Source organism: Pempheris klunzingeri, chromosome 13 (genome assembly GCF_042242105.1).
Source record: "Pempheris klunzingeri isolate RE-2024b chromosome 13, fPemKlu1.hap1, whole genome shotgun sequence".
NCBI lineage: Eukaryota > Metazoa > Chordata > Actinopteri > Acropomatiformes > Pempheridae > Pempheris > Pempheris klunzingeri.
The window spans coordinates 12,817,411-12,836,120 of record NC_092024.1 but is presented as its reverse complement, the minus strand read 5'-3'; the positions used below and the strand labels follow the sequence as shown (position 1 = coordinate 12,836,120).

At 42.7% G+C, this 18,710-nt stretch overlaps 1 protein-coding gene across 1 annotated transcript in view; it reads left to right on the top strand.

Moving 5' to 3' along the window:
* Positions 1-6,070: 6,070 nt before the first annotated feature.
* Positions 6,071-18,710, top strand: part of asap2a (ArfGAP with SH3 domain, ankyrin repeat and PH domain 2a) — a 52,152-nt gene continuing 39,512 nt past the window's right edge. The window contains exon 1 of the mRNA XM_070841868.1: positions 6,071-6,632. Coding sequence (XP_070697969.1) covers positions 6,507-6,632 — 126 coding nt within the window. The 5' untranslated portion in view covers positions 6,071-6,506. The remainder of the gene's footprint in view (positions 6,633-18,710) is intronic.

Sequence of the window (18,710 nt, the reverse complement as noted above, 5' to 3'; positions counted from 1 at the left end):
GGATCTTTCAAGTGATGAGAATTGGGATACAAGATTGTGTACATGATCGTCTAATTGAGGCAATACAAACACCCTTGACACTTTCATCCTCCACTATCTCCGACCATGATCCCATCACTCTGGATCTTTAAGACAGCTTGTTCAACTGCCCGAGAGGCTTTCAAGCCGTCTGTTGTGGTGACAGGACAGATGCGACACAGCCTGGGAGTTTGCACTTTACTGTCACAGTGTGTCATTCGGGGAGTTTGCAGGACCGTCAATGAGGCTGATGGTCATTGCTGCTGAGATGCAGATTCAGTTAGAGCCTACAGTCTGGCTAAATGTTTACCTGGGTTAGATTACATTTGGGTGGACAAGCTGGAGACACACAGTGTAAGAGCCTTGCACTTTCCCCCCAGCAGATATCACATTTCTGTCAACTGGTCACCCCCCAGAGGTACTGGATACGGAAATGTGTGTTTTCTTTGAGACTTGACTCAGGGGAGACAAAGAGTGTCACAATTTGTCATGATTTTTGTCTTACTAAGCTTATCACCCTTTGCCCTCCATTAATTCTTACATAAATTGATTCAGAGTACCCAGTGAACCTGTGTGTCAGTGTGGCTGTTGAGCTGAAATGAAGACGAGTGATGAATATTTAATTGTGAACATTAAAGAGGTGATGCTGTGCTGAAGGAGATGTTTTGCATGGTCAGCATACACTGAAATACCTATGCTGACCTTGTGACAAGTGGATCCTGTACACAACGTTTTTTTTGCACATGTACTTTTAGTTGTTTTTTGGCAGGCTTGCACTTCCATTTAGTGGCTTTGGACAAAGGCATTTGCCTAATGGATGTTATATAATTTTTAATCTGGTTTCCTTGTAGAAATGGAGTCTACCTGCAACACGGGGACACAGGGAATGAATTACTAAGATTTCAGAGATCATAATCACATTTGTGTGTGTGTGTGTGTGTGTGTGTGTGTGTTTGCGTTTTTGTCCTGTGGTTTCACAATTAATATCCTGTGGTTTACATTGCTTGTGGACCGCGGGAGATGATCAGCAATGTACACAGAGGGGAAATTCACAGCCACTGACCTTTCGTTAAGAGCCAGTGATGAGGCGTCCTAATCCTCATACTGTCTCAGGGGACACTGAATAAAATTGGATGCTATACTATAAAATAGAATAACATTAGAACTATTTTTGCTTGACAAAATGCGCCTTCCCGCAATTTTTCTAAGGGTGCACGGTGGAAGTGAAAAGCTTTATCAGGAGCATCTCGAGGTATGGTAACTAGGAAACCAAGAGAAGATGGGGCAGGTTGACACAATGCCTGACAGGAATATAATGAAGTACAGGGACACTCAATATGCTCGGGCTCACAGTGCCAAATCCCAAGAGGAGCAATAATTACTGTAAAAGCCACTTGCTCCTAATGATGATAGTGAAGCAGCTGCAAACCCCCCTGCTTTTTGCGATCATCACTCAGATGGATGTGTGTGGTGGGGGCTTGCTAAAAATGTCATGCAATTATTTTACAGAATGGTATTTCTTGGGTGTCCTTCAGGGTGGCAAGGTTAAATGAAAATCACAAGCCAGGTCATTCCTCTGTTTGAAGTGTCTGAGCGTGCTCAGATTTGGACACAAACAGAAAACTGGGATGTAAAAATAATGTATCTATAGCTGACAGTTTTGTTGGCTTTAACCATAATTAGTACGTAATGATCAAATACGTAATTTGTGTGCCATTCACTAAAGAGAAATTAACACATCAATCATACATTGCAGTGTAGAGGTCATATATTATACTCCACCACATAGGACAGGAGAATTTTTAATGTCCACAAGCTAATTGAATTTCCATTGTTGAGTGAACAAAGTGTAATTACATCCATCACTGACCATTGACCCTATCAATATTTTCACCTGGCTTGAAGATAATGCATGAGTCTGTGAAGGACTGACTTTATCACTACTGTTGCATTATTAATGTACATTACGTACTTACATGTTTTCTTGTTGTTTAAGGTGAGCCACTACGGGCAAAAGCAATTGCATTTCCAAGCACTGACATTGAGATTTTGGGCTATTTTTGCCTCCTTGTCTTCCGTTAGACAAGTGGACAGAAAATGTCCAAAATACACATTTAGGTGTTTTACTACACTTTGTCTATTTCAGTCCACAACTCTCTCATAACTTCCTATCTTTAAAGGCTGTTTTCTCAAATTGAGTTTTCGCTCATACTCGGAGCCAGAAATCTCCACTTCAGTTACACTTACAACCACCAAACTTTTCAGTTTTAGTCCTATTTATATTCCAACCTGTAAGACTACTGTAAAAAACAATGAAGTATGAAGTGCCGCTGGCCTTGGAGGTAACGCCGGGTTTCTAGTGTAGGCAGTAAGCTGGTAAGCCAGACATGCTAATGTTTGCAGCTTACATTAGAACACTGTTTAACGTCCGTTTCTTACGCTTTTGCTTGTATTTTCTGTTTAGAAGTGAGTACAAAAAGTGCAAAAATAGAGCTACATCTTCTCCTTAAGGCCATGTCATTCTAATAAACACACCTGACCCAAACCTGTTTTGTCTGAACTCACTGAGTTTCCTCTTTGAGAGTTGGTGAGAAAAGGCTAGGCTCATCACACTTCACTGCCCTCCCCATGGTGCTCCTCTCCCTCCCCTTGTTCCTTCTCCCTTCCCCTCCTCTCCTCCTCACCCCTCTCTCAGCAGGAGTCCCATCGTGTGCAGCCAGGGCTCATACTTACGCGCACCTACCTCATTTGTGTAACAGACTCTTCTTTAATGTAGCCATCAGTTAATGATGTGGTCTATGATCTATGAGAAGCTGAGGGGTGTGTGGAATGTGTCAGTAGAGGGCCTGAGCTTGGCCCGGGATGTGCCATTTCATCCACTTGTGTCTTGGAAAGTTTCGGCTGCCAAATGGTTAGAATTGGCTGCTAATTGTTTTAAACAAAGAAGGCATTCATAACACTTATTTGAAACAGAAGAAGCTGGATTGTGAGGTTATCCCACCTGTTACACAATCATGATGTCATGGCAGCGCAATTAGGAAAAAGTGACTCCCACTCAAACCTCAATCCCCTTTTATTGCAATGACATGTTGCCTGTTCCTGCTAATAATCAAATGCCAAATCACTATATTAGATGTTTGGGGCTCATTTTATCCAAAGAACGAGTGTGCTGACACACCCTGTTTTCTAATCCAGTTCACAATACAAATTACAAGCATCTTTTCCAAGAGGGTCTCTGTGCACAGTATGACATCTGCTTTGGACATTGTTCTGTCTGCAGCTGCCTGCTCACATTTGGTTTCAGTTTTTATGACCAAATCAGCTCTGGTTTTACATAAAAGCAAAAGCTGCACATTGTGCACAAAAGCTGTGAATAATACGAACATTTTCTGTTTAGCAGCTCACTAAATCAATTCAAATACAGCAGCCGTGACCACAGCAGATCCAACAACTACCACTCTCACTTGGTACTTGGGGATTTAAGTTGTTTGCATGCAAACAAAGTTTATATTAAGGATGGACGGGCTAGTGAATAAGGCTTCTGTTCAGTATAATAAAGCAGCTTCCACAGTTTCTGCTTTGGCATCTTTGTATTGGCGGGATGCAGCAAATAAGGCTTGGTTGTAAAATTGCTTTGATGAATATATGATACAATAGAACAGATAGATTATTTATGCAAAGGCTACATTCACAACAAGGTACATTTTATCCCTGTTTCCGTGAGCTGCACTTTTATGATCCCTCATTGATATGCTTGCTTGTGCTTTTCCAGGTCCCATAAAATACAAAACAATGTGCTTTTCATATTATGTTCCCAACCTGTACCTGCTGGATGACCCTGTTCACCTTTGTTTCCAGTGCAGTTCTCCAGCAACAGAAAGGGGGAAACTGGTGCAGATCCAACAGTTTAGATATTTTTAGGTTGGTTTGGTCTTGATTTAAAGGATAGAACCTGCATTTAAAAAGGCAGATGGTCCGGAGAATATAAAGCCATGTCAGTGGTGAGGAGGGCGGCTGGTGTTACTGGGTTCTGCTGACCTCACTGACTGAGCTGCCCTGTCTCTGGATGGCAGATGTTCTCTGGGAGTGTGTGTATTCATTTCATAAGGCAGTTGAGGCCTGAGTAGCCAGTCAGGGTCAGCCTGGGTCTAAAGCTCTTCATTTAGCAGCTTGCCAGGAGACGCTGCAGAGCTGAAAGAATGTGTGAACACTGCCCAGTTTGTGATTTAAAGGCTGCCCAGGGTTTCGCCTCGGCCGCTGTGATACTATTTATACCGGTAGCTGTCCTGCCGGAGTTGAATGAGCTGGGAAACATCAACAGATTTTTCATCCAAAAGCCCACGAAAAACGCAAGTGCTCTGGGAAGCAGAGGCTGTTTTGTCATGCTCCTGTTGAGAAAAAAATCAGAGAGCCTTCACAAGTTTCAGGCGGCTCCTAATGATAGAATGTTTTCTTTCTCTTCTGTCTTTTCCCAACAAGTTTTTGGGAGATCCAAGTCTTTTTAAATCACATTTATTCTTAGCTGTGACCTACTAAGAACAACTAAACATTCTCACTAAACATATTCTCAGTAGCTACTTTCATGTAAACTCTGGGGCACACACAAAGTTGATAGTACTGAATTAATTACTGGCCTAATTAGCCTTGTTTTCTGATACATGTTACAGCGCACTGTTGTGGCTCATTACCAGCATCAGTGCTCAGCATGTTGAAGCTTAGACAAAAGTGTGGATCCCAGTCCTCTCCTTATCAGAAGGGTAAAAAAAAAGATGTCCATCTAAATGATGACACAACTCTATTGACATTATCAAGGAGACAGCAAAAGAGTAAGGAAGAGAGTTTCCCCTTTAGGGTTTCCATGTGTGAAAGGCTCTTAACAGGCCGCTGTTCACCTGAAGCTGAAGCCTCCTGGAGAGAAATATTCAGAAATTTGTTTGGTGTCATCATCAAAGAGGGGTTGATGGGTTTTTAAAGTCACCTGTTCAATTTAGATTGTACATTTCTTATATGTTGGAATACAATTAACAGTGCTTGTCCCTAAACAATAAATAAATATTATTGCAACCGATAATAATTGCAGTTAATCTATTTATTTGTCAAGTGTGCATTTAGATATAATAATGGGCTTCTATTGTTGTTGTCACTTAACATTTGAACACAACTGCACTGGCTTTCCAGCTCTTCTCCACAGCTAATCATCCTTGGCGAAGCATGTGTGCACAGAACAAACACTATCTGCGCCATTCACACTCAACATAAAAAAATACATTCATGCATTGTAGACATCTGCACAGAAACACACACTGGACCTCACTTCCACTGTGATGCTGCATTGTGTTCACACAGTGCACTGCTTCTCCTAACTCCACCTTAAGAGAGAAACTAGTAGTGGTGCTGTAATCCATATGGTGTTTTTGAGAACCATCGGAAATATTTGGATTGGACACAGCCTGCACTGCGCTGAATTAATAAAGGGCCCACATGAATGGAAAATGGATTTGGGAAAGGTGTATGACATCTGAGTTAACAATTTGTAGTTTTTAGAGTATGAGGGGTGTGTGCATTTCACTGTTGTATATTTCTTTAGTGTTTTGCACAATTGTTATGAGACATACAGTTTGTTTCATCTAGATTAACCGTTTAACATAGGCTCGACATGTGTAGCAAAGTTTATAATAATGGATATCATTGACTGTCGTCTTCTTTATCTTACAACGGAAAGTTAGTCTGTGCTGACTGATGAAAGTAATCTGCAACAATAGAGAAGTCACTATTAATACAGGTTCTATTTTGTTCACATTCACAACCTTAAGTACTTTGAACTGGTGAGTCAAGGGTTTCAATGCCACACAATTCTAATAGGACTTTCCGAGCAGCATTTGAAGGCAGCATGAGGTCACGCCTTCCGTGAATCTTGATTGGCCCCCAGTAACCAGCCGCCGTTTCCCATTGGCTGTTGGGTGCGCACAGGCTCCCCTCCTCTATCTTTGTCAATTTCTTGCGCTCCCGTTGAAACGCCTGCTTGTTGTTTCCCCGGGCGAGCAGGAAGAAGTTGTCCACCCTGTCCCGTTGGAGGTTTGGGAACACCGAGAGAGGATAACAGAACCCACTGAGGAAGCTCCGCTTTCTTCTGCCATCAGAGGACACACCGGTGAGGCTGAATGGAGAGAGAGTAGTGGGCTGAAAGCCAGGAGGGATATAACCTACCCATCACCTTGTAGCTCAGCTCAGCTCAGCGCGGTGTGAGCGGCAAAAACTGCAACTCCTCGAGCCAGCGTGCAACACTGGATCGTGTTGGGATCAAAACAAGGGAATGACATAAACACACACAGAGATGGTTTACTACCCGCGGGGACCTTCAGAGACACTGCTGCTGCTGCTGCTGCTGCTGCTGCTGTGAACTTTTCTACCCTAAAACTACAGAGACGAAGAAGGGGGATTACGGAAAGTGCTTCTTCTTCTTCCTCTTATCAGCAAAGGGATTAATTATGCCGGACCAAATCACAGTTTCAGAGTTTGTGGCAGAGACCAATGAAGATTATAAATCGCCGACTGCCTCAAACTTCACCACCAGGATGTCCCACTGCAGGAATACAGTGGCTGCCTTGGAGGAGGTGAGTGACTTTGGTGGGAGTGAGCTTTAGGTCTCCAGAAGCACTAATCTGCCAAGAAAAGACACATTTGCACAACGTTTCTTCATAATTTTACATTTTGAAGACTGCAAGTAGAAGGTCACCTCTACTCAGTATGAAAATAATCTGCCCCTACATCCATCCCTCATGTTCCATGTTCATTCCCAGCCATTGTTCTTCAAGGTTTTTTATTACTGTCCTAAATCCATAGTGTTCCATTATATCTCTCTCTATATATATCTATACATCTGAATGGGCTTTGTCCCCTCAACAATCAGCCAGCAAGAGAAGATAAAGACAATTCAAATAATTTATGTTGATATAGCTCAAAATCATACAACACACATTGCCATTAACTTGCTTTACAATCTGTGCAACACACAAGCCCTTCTATCCTCAGACCCTCACATTTGGTGTATTAAAATTCTGAAAAAAGACCCTTTAATGGGGGTAACAGGAGGAAATGTCAGGAAGGGCAACAGAGGAGGGACTCTTCTTCCACAACAGACAGACATGCAATAGATGTCCTTTGTAAAGACTGAGAAACAGAAAGACATTATAAGGTAAATAGAGTGCAGATAATATATGAGAAAATAAGGACAATCGTCCACATGCACACCACTTTTCAGGAGAGGTCATTGCAGGTATTTTGGCTGAATGATCATCCCCACAGCGGTAGAAGGGCCAAATAGTGCCGCATCGCTCTGCATGTGCACAGAGAACACTTTGCGTTCTTCCTTTAACTTGCAGGTCATCGGGAGGAAGGACACTTCCGCTTTGTTCCCTGACAGCCCACCACCGCCTCCCTCCCTCCCTCCCTCCCTCCCTCGTTATAGTTTCCCTACTTTGTGTGCTGTATGGCAGAACCTCGCCCTGCCTGATGATAAAAATAGACTTTCCCACATGAGCAGTTCGGTGTGTTATGTGTGTTAGTGTGTCTCTGCTCTGTAAGTTATGGTACGCTTGCTGATGTAAGGTGACGTGTGAGGAAATAGATCCTTTCTCCCTGATTTCACCCAGGAAAAGTTTTAGCTGTCATCCAAATGGACTTGTGACAAACCGTTTTGTGCCTGACACCTTTTTTCGTGTAAAAACATACACCTGAATGTGTAATCTGTGCAGAGACGACACAAGTTGTTGCCGTCTAATGTCAGCTTAAGCCCCACTTTATTTTTAACTGGTGTTTGTGGAGGACTGAGACAAACAGCCAGACACACACCTGCTCAGGCTGACAGGTTCACTTAGGCATCACACACTTTCCTACACACGGTTTCATTCAAACCGCTGCTGCTGCTGCTGCTCCTGCTGGTCTTAAAATAGCAATTAATCTCCTATTGGGAACGATTTTAGCACTGCTTGGAGTGGAATGTGCTTTTCTGTAGAAATAAGGAAATACGTGTGTGGATTTTACCCCTTTAAAACAGCAGCTTGGCAGTAATTGCTGGCATAAGAGGTTAAGTTGGGAATTCAGCAGCGTCGTTCCAGAGATGAGCTGCTGTCGAGGCTGCTGAATTGTTGTTGCAGAGATGTGGAGTAACGTGTTGTTGTTTCACATTGACCTCCTCACGCTCGAGCTCAGGGAACACAAGGCAGTATTGTTGGGACAACAAGACCCCGCTCGCTTTGGTCTGTTTGACCGATTAAACAGCAGAGTGGATGGGGAACACTTCCACTTATTGTCTGCCAGCCTGCATGGAATCTCAAACACATGCACGCAAGCGAAAACACATGGAGATATGTTCATACACAAGCATCCACAGGTAGCTGGTATTTCATTAAGTGTTTTATTGTCTTCCTGCTTAGTGTTTCTTGAAAAATTTGACAAACTGTGAATGACTCTGAATGAGGGTGACTCTTTCACCCTTGAATGTAATACATCTGCATCGGCTAAATGAAAATGAAAATACCAGACTTTGCTTTTTTCAGCATTGTGCTGAGTTTCAAACATTGTGCTGATTCTAACCTTTCCTAAAACAGCAGTTTATTATACAAGAGTTCACTTCTGTGCTTTCACCCTTCAGCTGACAGTTGAGGACGTGCTGATCGGACTGTGTTCTGTAACGCCACAGCGGGCTGGTATATCATTTCAGGAGATGCCTTGTTTTTAGATTCAGCAGCTATGAGCTCTGATAATGGGCTGTCTGTTTGGTTGCTGACTTCAAGATTTTTGTTGTCTGCACTCACACTCTGGATATGATAATGCTATCAATTGGGAAAAGGTGGTCTATAAAGATTTTAAAATTATGTGCATGTTTTGCTTGAGAATATGCATCTTACAGTCTATGAGGTGCAAACAGTACGGTATAACCAAGCATTGTTGCACTCTTTAAAAGAATACGCCACTGATTCTTCCTTGTTAAAAACCTGCCGCCTTCATTACCCACAATGCAGCTTGACCACTGACAGTGAGTTTTTAGGGGTGCTGTTAGTGGTGGGTACTGTAGCCCTGAGCTGCCAGCCCCTCACACAGAGATGAAGAGCAGCTAAAAAGGTCTGGTAATTTTTGATTTTATTCATTTTCAGACGTGTAGTTTTCAGATCCAACCGGAGTTACATCCCTTTAGATAATTTATCAGACACCACACAGCTCCTTCTAGAGCCACAAAAGGCTTTATACAACTTTGTTTTTTCCACATATGCCGTAGTCAACACCTAAAAACAGACTTTGATGTGTAAAATCAGTGGAGTTCCCTTTAAACAAAGCTTCATTCTTGGTCAATAATCACTAATACATCTGCTCTATTTAGACACAAGTTTACTTTTAGTGTGGGTGTAACTTGTTGGCAAAGGAGATTAATTTGTTCGTAGAGGGATGTGATTAATGTGCAAATCTGTTCCAGATGGCTTCAGCACTGCTTCCTATTTGATACAAATTACAATTACAAAGACGTTCTGCTCCTAAATCCTGTTACCAATGAGAATAGAACAGGGTTATAAACCATTTACATACCTGCACTGTATGGTAAGGACACCATATTCAAAATATTTTTACCCACAGATAAAAACATTAAAAATGGTTTAATCAAGACTCTGTCAATGATTAATGGCAAAATGAACCTTTACTTTGTCTTTGTTGTGTGTTTCTTCTTTTCAAGTAAAGGTTTTCCTCTTCTGTCTAAAGACACGATTCTCCCTCCCTGTATACTGGACCATCTTACCCTAAATTTACAAATTGGAGTGCATCCAGCGCTCTGTATTTCCAAATCAAGCGTGCTCATGTTTGAAATAGTCGATGCACTTAGTCTTTTTTAAAACTGACCTCTGGGCCTGGTTGTTTATTGGAAGCCTTTAAACACATTAACAGGAGAGGAGACTTGAGCACTCTAAGGTTTTTACCGGAAATGGGTGCACAAATGTTGCATAATTACTTCTTTCTAAATTTAATTGCATCTGACACAACCTTAATTAGGCTAGTAGTTTTAAACTGCTGGCGATTAAGAGGCTACTCAGGGAGCGTGTGTGTCCCTCCTTAAAACCACCGCAATAAAAACCTGTTTATCCAGTAAGAGGATGTTGGGATTTGTGTCATGACACCCCCCTTTGTGCTCAGGTTAAACATGACTTTTCTTCCTTCACACGTGTTGACTTTGCTCCAGAAAGTTCAGACTTTTCAGAAATAAGATCTGTGGGATCTGGTTTCCCCTTCAAAGTTTCATTTGAACTATCTGGTTGGCAAGTAGTTTCAGCCAGGAATGCTGTGATCCAGACCTGACAACAATAATATTGTTTTATTTCAATTTGATTTGAAACAAGTGGATTTGTTGTCATGGTTTTTGTACCTTTGTAAATGAAGATTTGATTACTCCTTTTAGTTGTCACATGTGCTAATGTTTAAAAAAAAAAAAAAAAAGCCTCTTGTAAAATTTTGTTGTTTCTCCTTAAGTGTGACAATGAAATACAGACAACACACAGTCTCCATATTTGAATAAGTGCCATGGGGACTTCCATTCTTCTTGTCAGTTGCCTAACAACAGATTTTTCATGAGGTAAACCATGATTACACGAAGCCAATTGTGTCCTCAAATTTGCGTGTTAAAAACATGACCTCACAAGTTCCATTTGAAGGAGGCATCAGCCCCGAGGGCTGGGCTGACCTCTGCGTTGAGTATTGATCTTGATGAAAATGCCTGTGTGCTTTTGTCTCACCCAAGAAAAACTCCTGAGGATGTCTGCAGGATGTCTGTCTCAGGCCAGAAACTGGCACAGATTGTGGTAATTTTAGGTCTATTTTTGCATCTGTGACTGTTTTTATGCCCCAGTTACTGAAACCTTCCTGGCAGAGAGAGACTCCTAAAATGATGCAGTCAATACAGATGTCTCCTTGAACTAATCTCAAGTGCATCCACTTCTTGCTCAGGTATGAAGACGGGTATATTTGTGTAATATCACAGCCGCTTACAACTCGCTGAGCAGTTGTGGCAGGTGTTTAAAGCCTTAATAGTATTTTAATTGTGATCACTGTGCGTTCAATCCTCTCCAAGTGTTGACGAACTGAACACGATGAATATGAAATCAATTTGACTTACAGAGTAGACTGCAGAAGAGTATTTTTAGGGCTTGTGGCTGCCAAACAATCATCACTACTTGACATTCAAGACAAGCTTTTGTGTTGTCAGCAGTGTAGCCCTTTGATCAGTCTGTCAGCTGCATAGAGTTGCTCAGACAGACATATAAGCTGTAGACCATAAGCAAAGTTGTGCACTTGATGTGCTTAGCAAGCATGTCTCTCTAGCCCTGTCAATTTACTCAGTGTTTATTTTTACAGGGACGTACAGGAAGCACACAGCATCAACCAATACCACAGCATTCATAGCTTAAGCTGGTTTGCGACACTGGTTCTTAGATGGGCCTTTGTGCAAATACACACAGCTCATTAGAAAAACTTACAAAACTTTGCAAAACTAAACAGTAATATGGTACAAAGAACCATGAAATCTTCACGAAAGGCATCTAATCATCTGTGTCTTAAAAAGCAGTTGCGTTTTTTAATGATCCTGCTCATGGTCCCTTTTGAGGTCTATTCCCCTCTGTGATCCTTTCAGATAAAGATCTCCAAAGGGTGTTATAGAAAAACCAAAGCAACTTTCAACTCTGCGAAACTACAACCCAAGAGTGCAAGTCCAAATATCCTTCAAACTAAACTAATTGTAAGCCTGTATCCCTAGAGAGAAAACAGAGCTGCTGCATGGTCTATATCTTCCCTTATATAGTGCCAGAAACCTATCCATCCAATAGGCCTCTCCCTCTGTCCCATATTCCTTTGTCCAGTTTATTCATTTTTCGCTGATGAATAATAGTTATTTATAGCCCAGTCAACTTTTCATGGGCCATTACTGGTGCTGAAGGGGGTGGGAGGTGACTTAGTCCTGAAAGGCTAGCATCATTAGTCTTCCATCTGGCTATTAATTCATCCAACAAAGGTTCATCTCACTGGTATGTCAGCTATGTGCTCGTATGGCATGCTGCCTTGCTGCTTGATTTTTGTACAGAGATTATTAGGGAGTACCTCTGGGAATGGAGATGGTATTCGCAGCATCCACCATCAACTGTTGGCACTGGCTACGCATGCTGTACCAGCCCTCACTCTGCTTCTCACGGGTTGTTTCTAGGTTTATTCATGTTGGCGCACAACAAGGTAATAAGCTTGTAAATAGGTAGATTCTCAATGAACTCATGAGTGTTAAAAAAGCAGTTAAGTCCCTGGTGTGAGCGTCTTCAATCTGTTGTCTCTTTACAGTTCATCTAAGCTTGTACATGCCTTTCCTTGACATTTATCATACGATGATGTCGCTTTGCAACTGGTTGTTGCAGAACATAACAGTTGCTCTCTACTACTCCCTTGTGCTGAAATGTCTCATTTAATGTGCAACAATTTATGACTGATGTTAACATCCCAAGGCAAGTGTGCTCTCGTAACTCTTCCCCATGTGTCAGTCTGCCAGCTTGTGTTGATGCTGGAGTAGTTCCCGAGCCAAGGGAAGGCTTGGCCTTCTCCTGCCCTGATTCCTTCCCCCATTCCAGGCAAGGTTGGCGGGAACGGCTGTGGCTTGGCTGGGGACAACAGCTGCCCCCATGCAACAGGTGGCCAGGAGGAAAGTTTTAACAAGGCAGACAGCCAGATTATCGATGTGGGGACAAGCCACATCTAATAGCTTTAGAGTGACACGGATGGGTCTACGAGCTCTCACGCGCCCATAGTCTAAATGAGCAGTCTGGCCCAAGGGAGTGGTTTAAACCCTCAGCCACTATGGCCAGTCTAAAGTCTAAAGACTGACCATAGTGGCTGAGGGTTTAGATGCTAAAGCATACCACCTAAGAAGCTTAATGCCTCCTGTAATTGAAATTGGATTTCTGGCAGGATCACTGCAGTTCTGGCTCCTCCCTTCACCCTGACTCTACGTCCACTGTCCCCATAGTCCCTTAACTGTGCCTTACTGTAGTTAATGCACCAGAGTAGGCCAAGTGCATTGAAGCAAAGCCAACTACTTCCATTCTTCCTAATCCTGAGCGAGAACTGAAGCGAACATTTATGTTTATCATTTTGCTCCTGGGTAAGGGTGCATCAGAACTTCTTAGTTGGGCCCCGTTAGCATATGTGACTATGAGTATATATGTGCATATGAGTATAGTTTGGGAAATTATCCCCAACAGGTGATTTGGGATTTCTGGCATCTGATTTGTGGTCTATTTTAGCAGAGGTAACTTGCTAAATATGCTGTATGCTGAACTCGTATTTTGTACCGAGTAGCTCAGGAGAAAGACATGCCCCCTCTTCTTGCATTGTAACTTTCAGATTCATCACTAACTTTAGTTATAACAAAGCCCCTTTTCATCCTGTATGTGGAACCTCAGTGTTTCCTATGGGATCTTTTTTTTTTTTTTTAAAATGAGAGGTGTCTCTCCAGCCTCCAGGGCCGGCTTGTGTTATCATCCAGAGACAGGCTCTGACCCAGGCCTCATTATGCAGCGACCCTCCCCATGGATCTACCCAGGGCAAAGTTCACAGTCCTGTCTCAATCGATTCAAAGTCATGTTCTCTCTTAATCCCTGATGGGCTTTGACTGTTAGGATGCGATATGATTGTACTTACTCTTCTGCACCCTCTTCCCTCATTGAGTGTATATAGTGGGATTTGAGCATGAATATATCGTGTGGATTGATAAGATTGTGTGGAGCCTATTGTCTTTTGTCAATCCTGGTGAGTCTGTTTGGTTTGGAGGAGGGTTGTCGGAGGAAAAATGATCACAAAATTCTCAGTCCAGGGTGGTGTAGGATGGTGACTGAAGTGAAAGGGTTGACTGGCTGCTCTCTGGCCGTCACAGAGGTAAGGGGGTTGGACACTAGGGGCACTGGGTGTAAATGGGGACTTAAAGCTCATCTCATCCATCAGCGTGTCCTGGCCCAGATTGTCTGAGACGGCTCCTGTTGACGACTATTGTTCCCTGACAGACCCTGCCTCTTCATTAATGAACTCCAGCATTGATTTGTAGTCCTGGCCACTCGGCTCCGCTTGGGGCCAGGGTGGAGTGGGAGGGGTGAATCCTCACAGATGTGTTGTCCTGCTGTCACTTTCACTCAGGGAACAGACCCAGACGTATTCTGTGTCGGGGAAAAGTTTTAAAACAAACTCCTTAGAGGCTCCCAAGGCAGCTTTAGTCTGATTTCTTTTGACTCGGCCAGTAACAAACTAGATCAGTTGTATGATGCTGCAAGAAGGCATTTTTATGTCAAAACATTTAGCTCATTATCTTTTTGATTTAGTCTGTGTTTGGCTTCAAATAAATTCAGTTTAATTTAGATAACTTAAACCCTTAAACCCAAATGGCCTGATTATCCCAGGTGCTCTCTGTCATTTGCAAAAGCTGTAGCACTGACAACACTTGGATATTTGTAATGAAACCTGCTCTATTTTTTACCTGTGCAGGTTTTATCGGTAGAGATGTTTGGTGACGGTTTCTAGAAGCCTGAGACAACTCAGATTGTTTCGGTTTAATTAAGGGGCTGGGTTTCAGTGAAACTCTTTTCATGTCATAAGTTCCCAGTGGAGTTCAAAAGGACTTGTTTGACATGAAGTTCTCTTTTTTTTTTATTGTGTGTGTGTGTGTGACTGAAGTGTGTTCTCGAGCCCACAACAGCTCACACTGCAGTCATGCTCTCTGTAGGGTTTTACTGCAGCCTTTTCCAGGAGAAAGCAAGTCATTTTACCTCCGTCTCTCTCAGGCATCATCACATTATATAGAACTGTGTGGTAATTGTTGGGCACTTTGCCTCTGGCACTGCTGCTTTGACACCATGAGTTTGACACATACGTCTATGAGAAAAGAACCAAAGAGAGACTCCAAAGTTACGTCCGACGACAAAGCACAGCACATTTGGTCCTTATTTTCCAACCCCTCCTTCCAACTTGGTTTTATCAGTCTCCTGCTAGTTTATAAACTTCATTAAAGACTCCCCTCAAAGTCAGGGGGACCATTTTAACAGGTTTTAAACATGGCGCCATCAGATGTCCGCAGATTTTTTTAATCTTGATTTTTTTCAATTAGGTTTCAGGATCTGGCGTGTTATCTGTCAAACCCCCAAGTTTTAAGTTTTAAAAGAAATATCTTTTTTTAAAGATGGTGGAAGAAATGCAGGCAGTCAAATGGAAACAATGTTAGATGATTGTTAGATAAAATGTAAACTCTGTTAGTAACAGGTTGGGCTCTGATAAGTCAGCTTGGGATTCTTCAGACAAGAAAAAACACTGGCAGCGAAGTATTATCACCATTAGGCAGCTCAGCTCTCTGGGAAAACCAAACGGAAACAAAAGTTCTGCCCGGGTCTCTCACCTTGTAAAATGTAAAATGCCCTGAACAACACCTCAGCAGTTAACATGAAAGTCTGTTTTCTTTAACACTTTAACTGCCGCAGTTGATGTTGTCATCTCAGTGTGATTTCTGGCAACTGGCAGTCGACGCTGTGGTCCAACAGCGATCTTTGTAGCGCCCACTGAGGAGCTGTAAAGCACCAAGTGTCCCGGTGCTAAAACCCCAGAAGGCTTTCAGACAGATATGTTTGAATGTTTGTAGAGATGAGAAGCTTGAATAAGGCCTTTGACTATAAACGCATTACTGCAATACCGTGGTCATATGATGCCTATCATCACCGCAATTTGCCAGTGACAGTTAGAGGAGTGCATCTGGTGTGTGATGTATGAAATATAAACACAACAATCATTGTTTATCATTGACTTAGCCAAGGGTTATGAGTTGCGCCTGTACTAGCATTATAAAATAATAACACTGAGGATTTGTTGTCTGAACCAAGAAGGCAAATCTCATTACTCCACTCAGCCTTGACGACTGCCTTGATGAACTGCCAAACAGCAGGGATATGTTGCTTTTTCACCGTGCTAAGAGTAGAATCCATACCGTCACAGCCCTACTACAGGAAAATGGCCACAGAAACGGAACCATAAAAGTACTGTCTTACTAGTAGTTTGCAGTCTATTGTGGAGTTCACAGATCTGACAAAGAAAATTTCAGTTTCCTTTTGAAAGTGGCTTTGGACTCTCTTGACTTTATGACTCATCTCTGGCAGATATTGACTCGTGGTGTAAATTTTCATCACCCGTACAGCTTTCTCAGCTTGTGTTGCACTGTAACATCAACTTTCCCTACAAAGTGCATGCGGGTTTGTGTGTTAATGAGCTTGTGTCAGACAGTCTCATGACATAGTAAAAAGCGTCCTCCCCTCCCCCCCTGCCTTTCTCTCTGTCCCATACTCCCTCTGAACTTGCATGCTGGAGTTTTCCATGCTGCCCTGGGGGAAGGCTGACTACACACATCTCAGCTGTCTGAGAGAACAGAGAAACCCTGCAACCATGGCCTGTTAGCGGTCGGCTCGATGGAACCCACTTCTATCCAAATATTGACTTGAGTCACTCAGCATGGAGAAAAGTTGTGAATGAAACACTTGAAAGGGTGTTTTCAGATTTCAGAGTTTTTTTACTGTGGATTTTTTTTGTAGTTCTGGGTCTGTTGAATGGACTGGAGTTAAAAGTCGGTCTCACAGTGGTATCTGTCTTAAGCAGACGACTCTCTAAGAGAATGTTTGTATTGCAGTGAACAGCCATCCTCGAGCACAGCTTCCTCAGGGAGCTGCCTCGTCTTTGATGCCTGCAGGGTTGTACTGTATATTTGACATATGTTTTGAATGAGTCACAGCGTTTCTTTTTTCCTTGTTGAGGTAGAGAGAGGTAGAGAGACAGAGGGTGCCCTTCCTGTGTTTACCCTCACTGTACCACATGTGGAGCTGTAGACGGCAGCTCTGTGTCTGACTGAGAGCTGGCCACAAAATACATAGAGGGCACCAGGCGACCACTCTCACACCACACCTGCAGAAAAGCTGACGTGTCTCATTTTGTAATGTAGTGGACAAGACTGCCTACTAATTTCCTAATGTTTTATTTATTTGTCTACTGGAAAATTCTCCTCAGATTGCTCTCAGCTGACCTAACATGACTGCTGGTGGAGAGATTGTGGTATTTCATGTTGGTGTATTTTGTCCTCCTCATTAACAGCCAACAGTGCTGATGTGTGCTGCTGCTGTGTTGCAGAGGGAGGAAGCAGGTATCCTGACCGTCCCAGTGAAGGACTGTGTCTTTAAGGCCGGGGTATGCCTGAAACAAGCTGGTTCATACAAAGTATTGTCTGACCACGTCTATTATCAAAACTGTTTCTGATGCTGTCCAACGAACTGAGAAGCACTTTTTTTTGAAGAACACTGACGCCCTTACAGCCAAACCACTGTAGAAAAGAACCAAACCTCATCGTATTGTGATGTGGTCAGACCTGTTCGCCCCTTTTTACTCAAATATCATTCAGCATTTTGTGAAAATATCACATCTGTAATATTGTGAGGTGATGCTTTATGTCTGAAGGAAGGATATTGTGAACGTGTCACAGCCAGTGGCAGTTATTGATTTGAAAATTGATCAAAGAGGAAAATGGATTGGAACTGTCTCACTGAGAGATCCAGTTTCACTTTTTTCCAGCCTCTCCTAACAGCGTGGACTGACCACACCACTGTGGTGAGATGAATATGATTTACATGATGTCAAGTCCTGCCCATGATTTTCACATCAAAACCAGTGCTTTTTATTTATGTTCCTACTTTGTGAGTGTGTGATTTGCACAAGCCTCTTTTTACACACTGGTGGACGTTTCAGTAGTTTTCTTTGAGGAGTGAAGTTTGTTTGGGTTTATCGTGTAACATCTGGTAATTTCATGAAAGACGGCTTGCAACCCACCACAGACATCACAGATACTGTACCCACACATGCACCAAATAAATTGGATAATTACATCCCAGACTGCTGCCTTCTTACTGCCTGATCTCCAGAGTATGTGGCAGACTGTTTCCTCGCTTGACTGTCGCAGAGGGAGGGCTTAAAGGGTTTAAGCAAGGTTAGTAGACAAGTTATAAAGAGACACCAGACAGAACCCAGTTCTATGTGTGTGTGTGTGTTTGACTGTGTGTGTCGGCTATAAAGAAGCTTGTGGTGATGACAATGGCAATACTACAGACGGGGAGAATTGCTTGGATTGTATTTTGTTAAAATTGGACGTGTGTGGTGATGGGGTGATGGTGATGGGGCCTCCTGAGAAAAGCGGGACAGTGCATTTCCAGGCAGACATGCTGTCATCAGCAGATAGTTAGGCGGAAAGAACAATGGGGCTGGGTCTCTGTCTTGTCTGTCAGTCACTCCGGCGTGCAATCATCCAGGAATGTCTTTCTTCTTCAGACAGCGGAGTAAGAGGTGGAGAGCACTATGATAAAACAGACTTGTTAGCTGGACTCAATTTTCTTGTAGTCAGCAGCGTCTTGCCCTCCTCCCCGTCCCTCTGTGTTCATGTGAAGTGAGCTTTTTGTTCAGAGGCTCACACAGTAGTCGTAGAACTTGGAGTATCCAAATGTCCAATTAAGTATTATTCATGCTGTAAAGATGCTCACCTGTCATACACACAAATATTCATTGTTTCAGTCTTTTTCAGAGTTGTAATGATCCCATTACTTGAT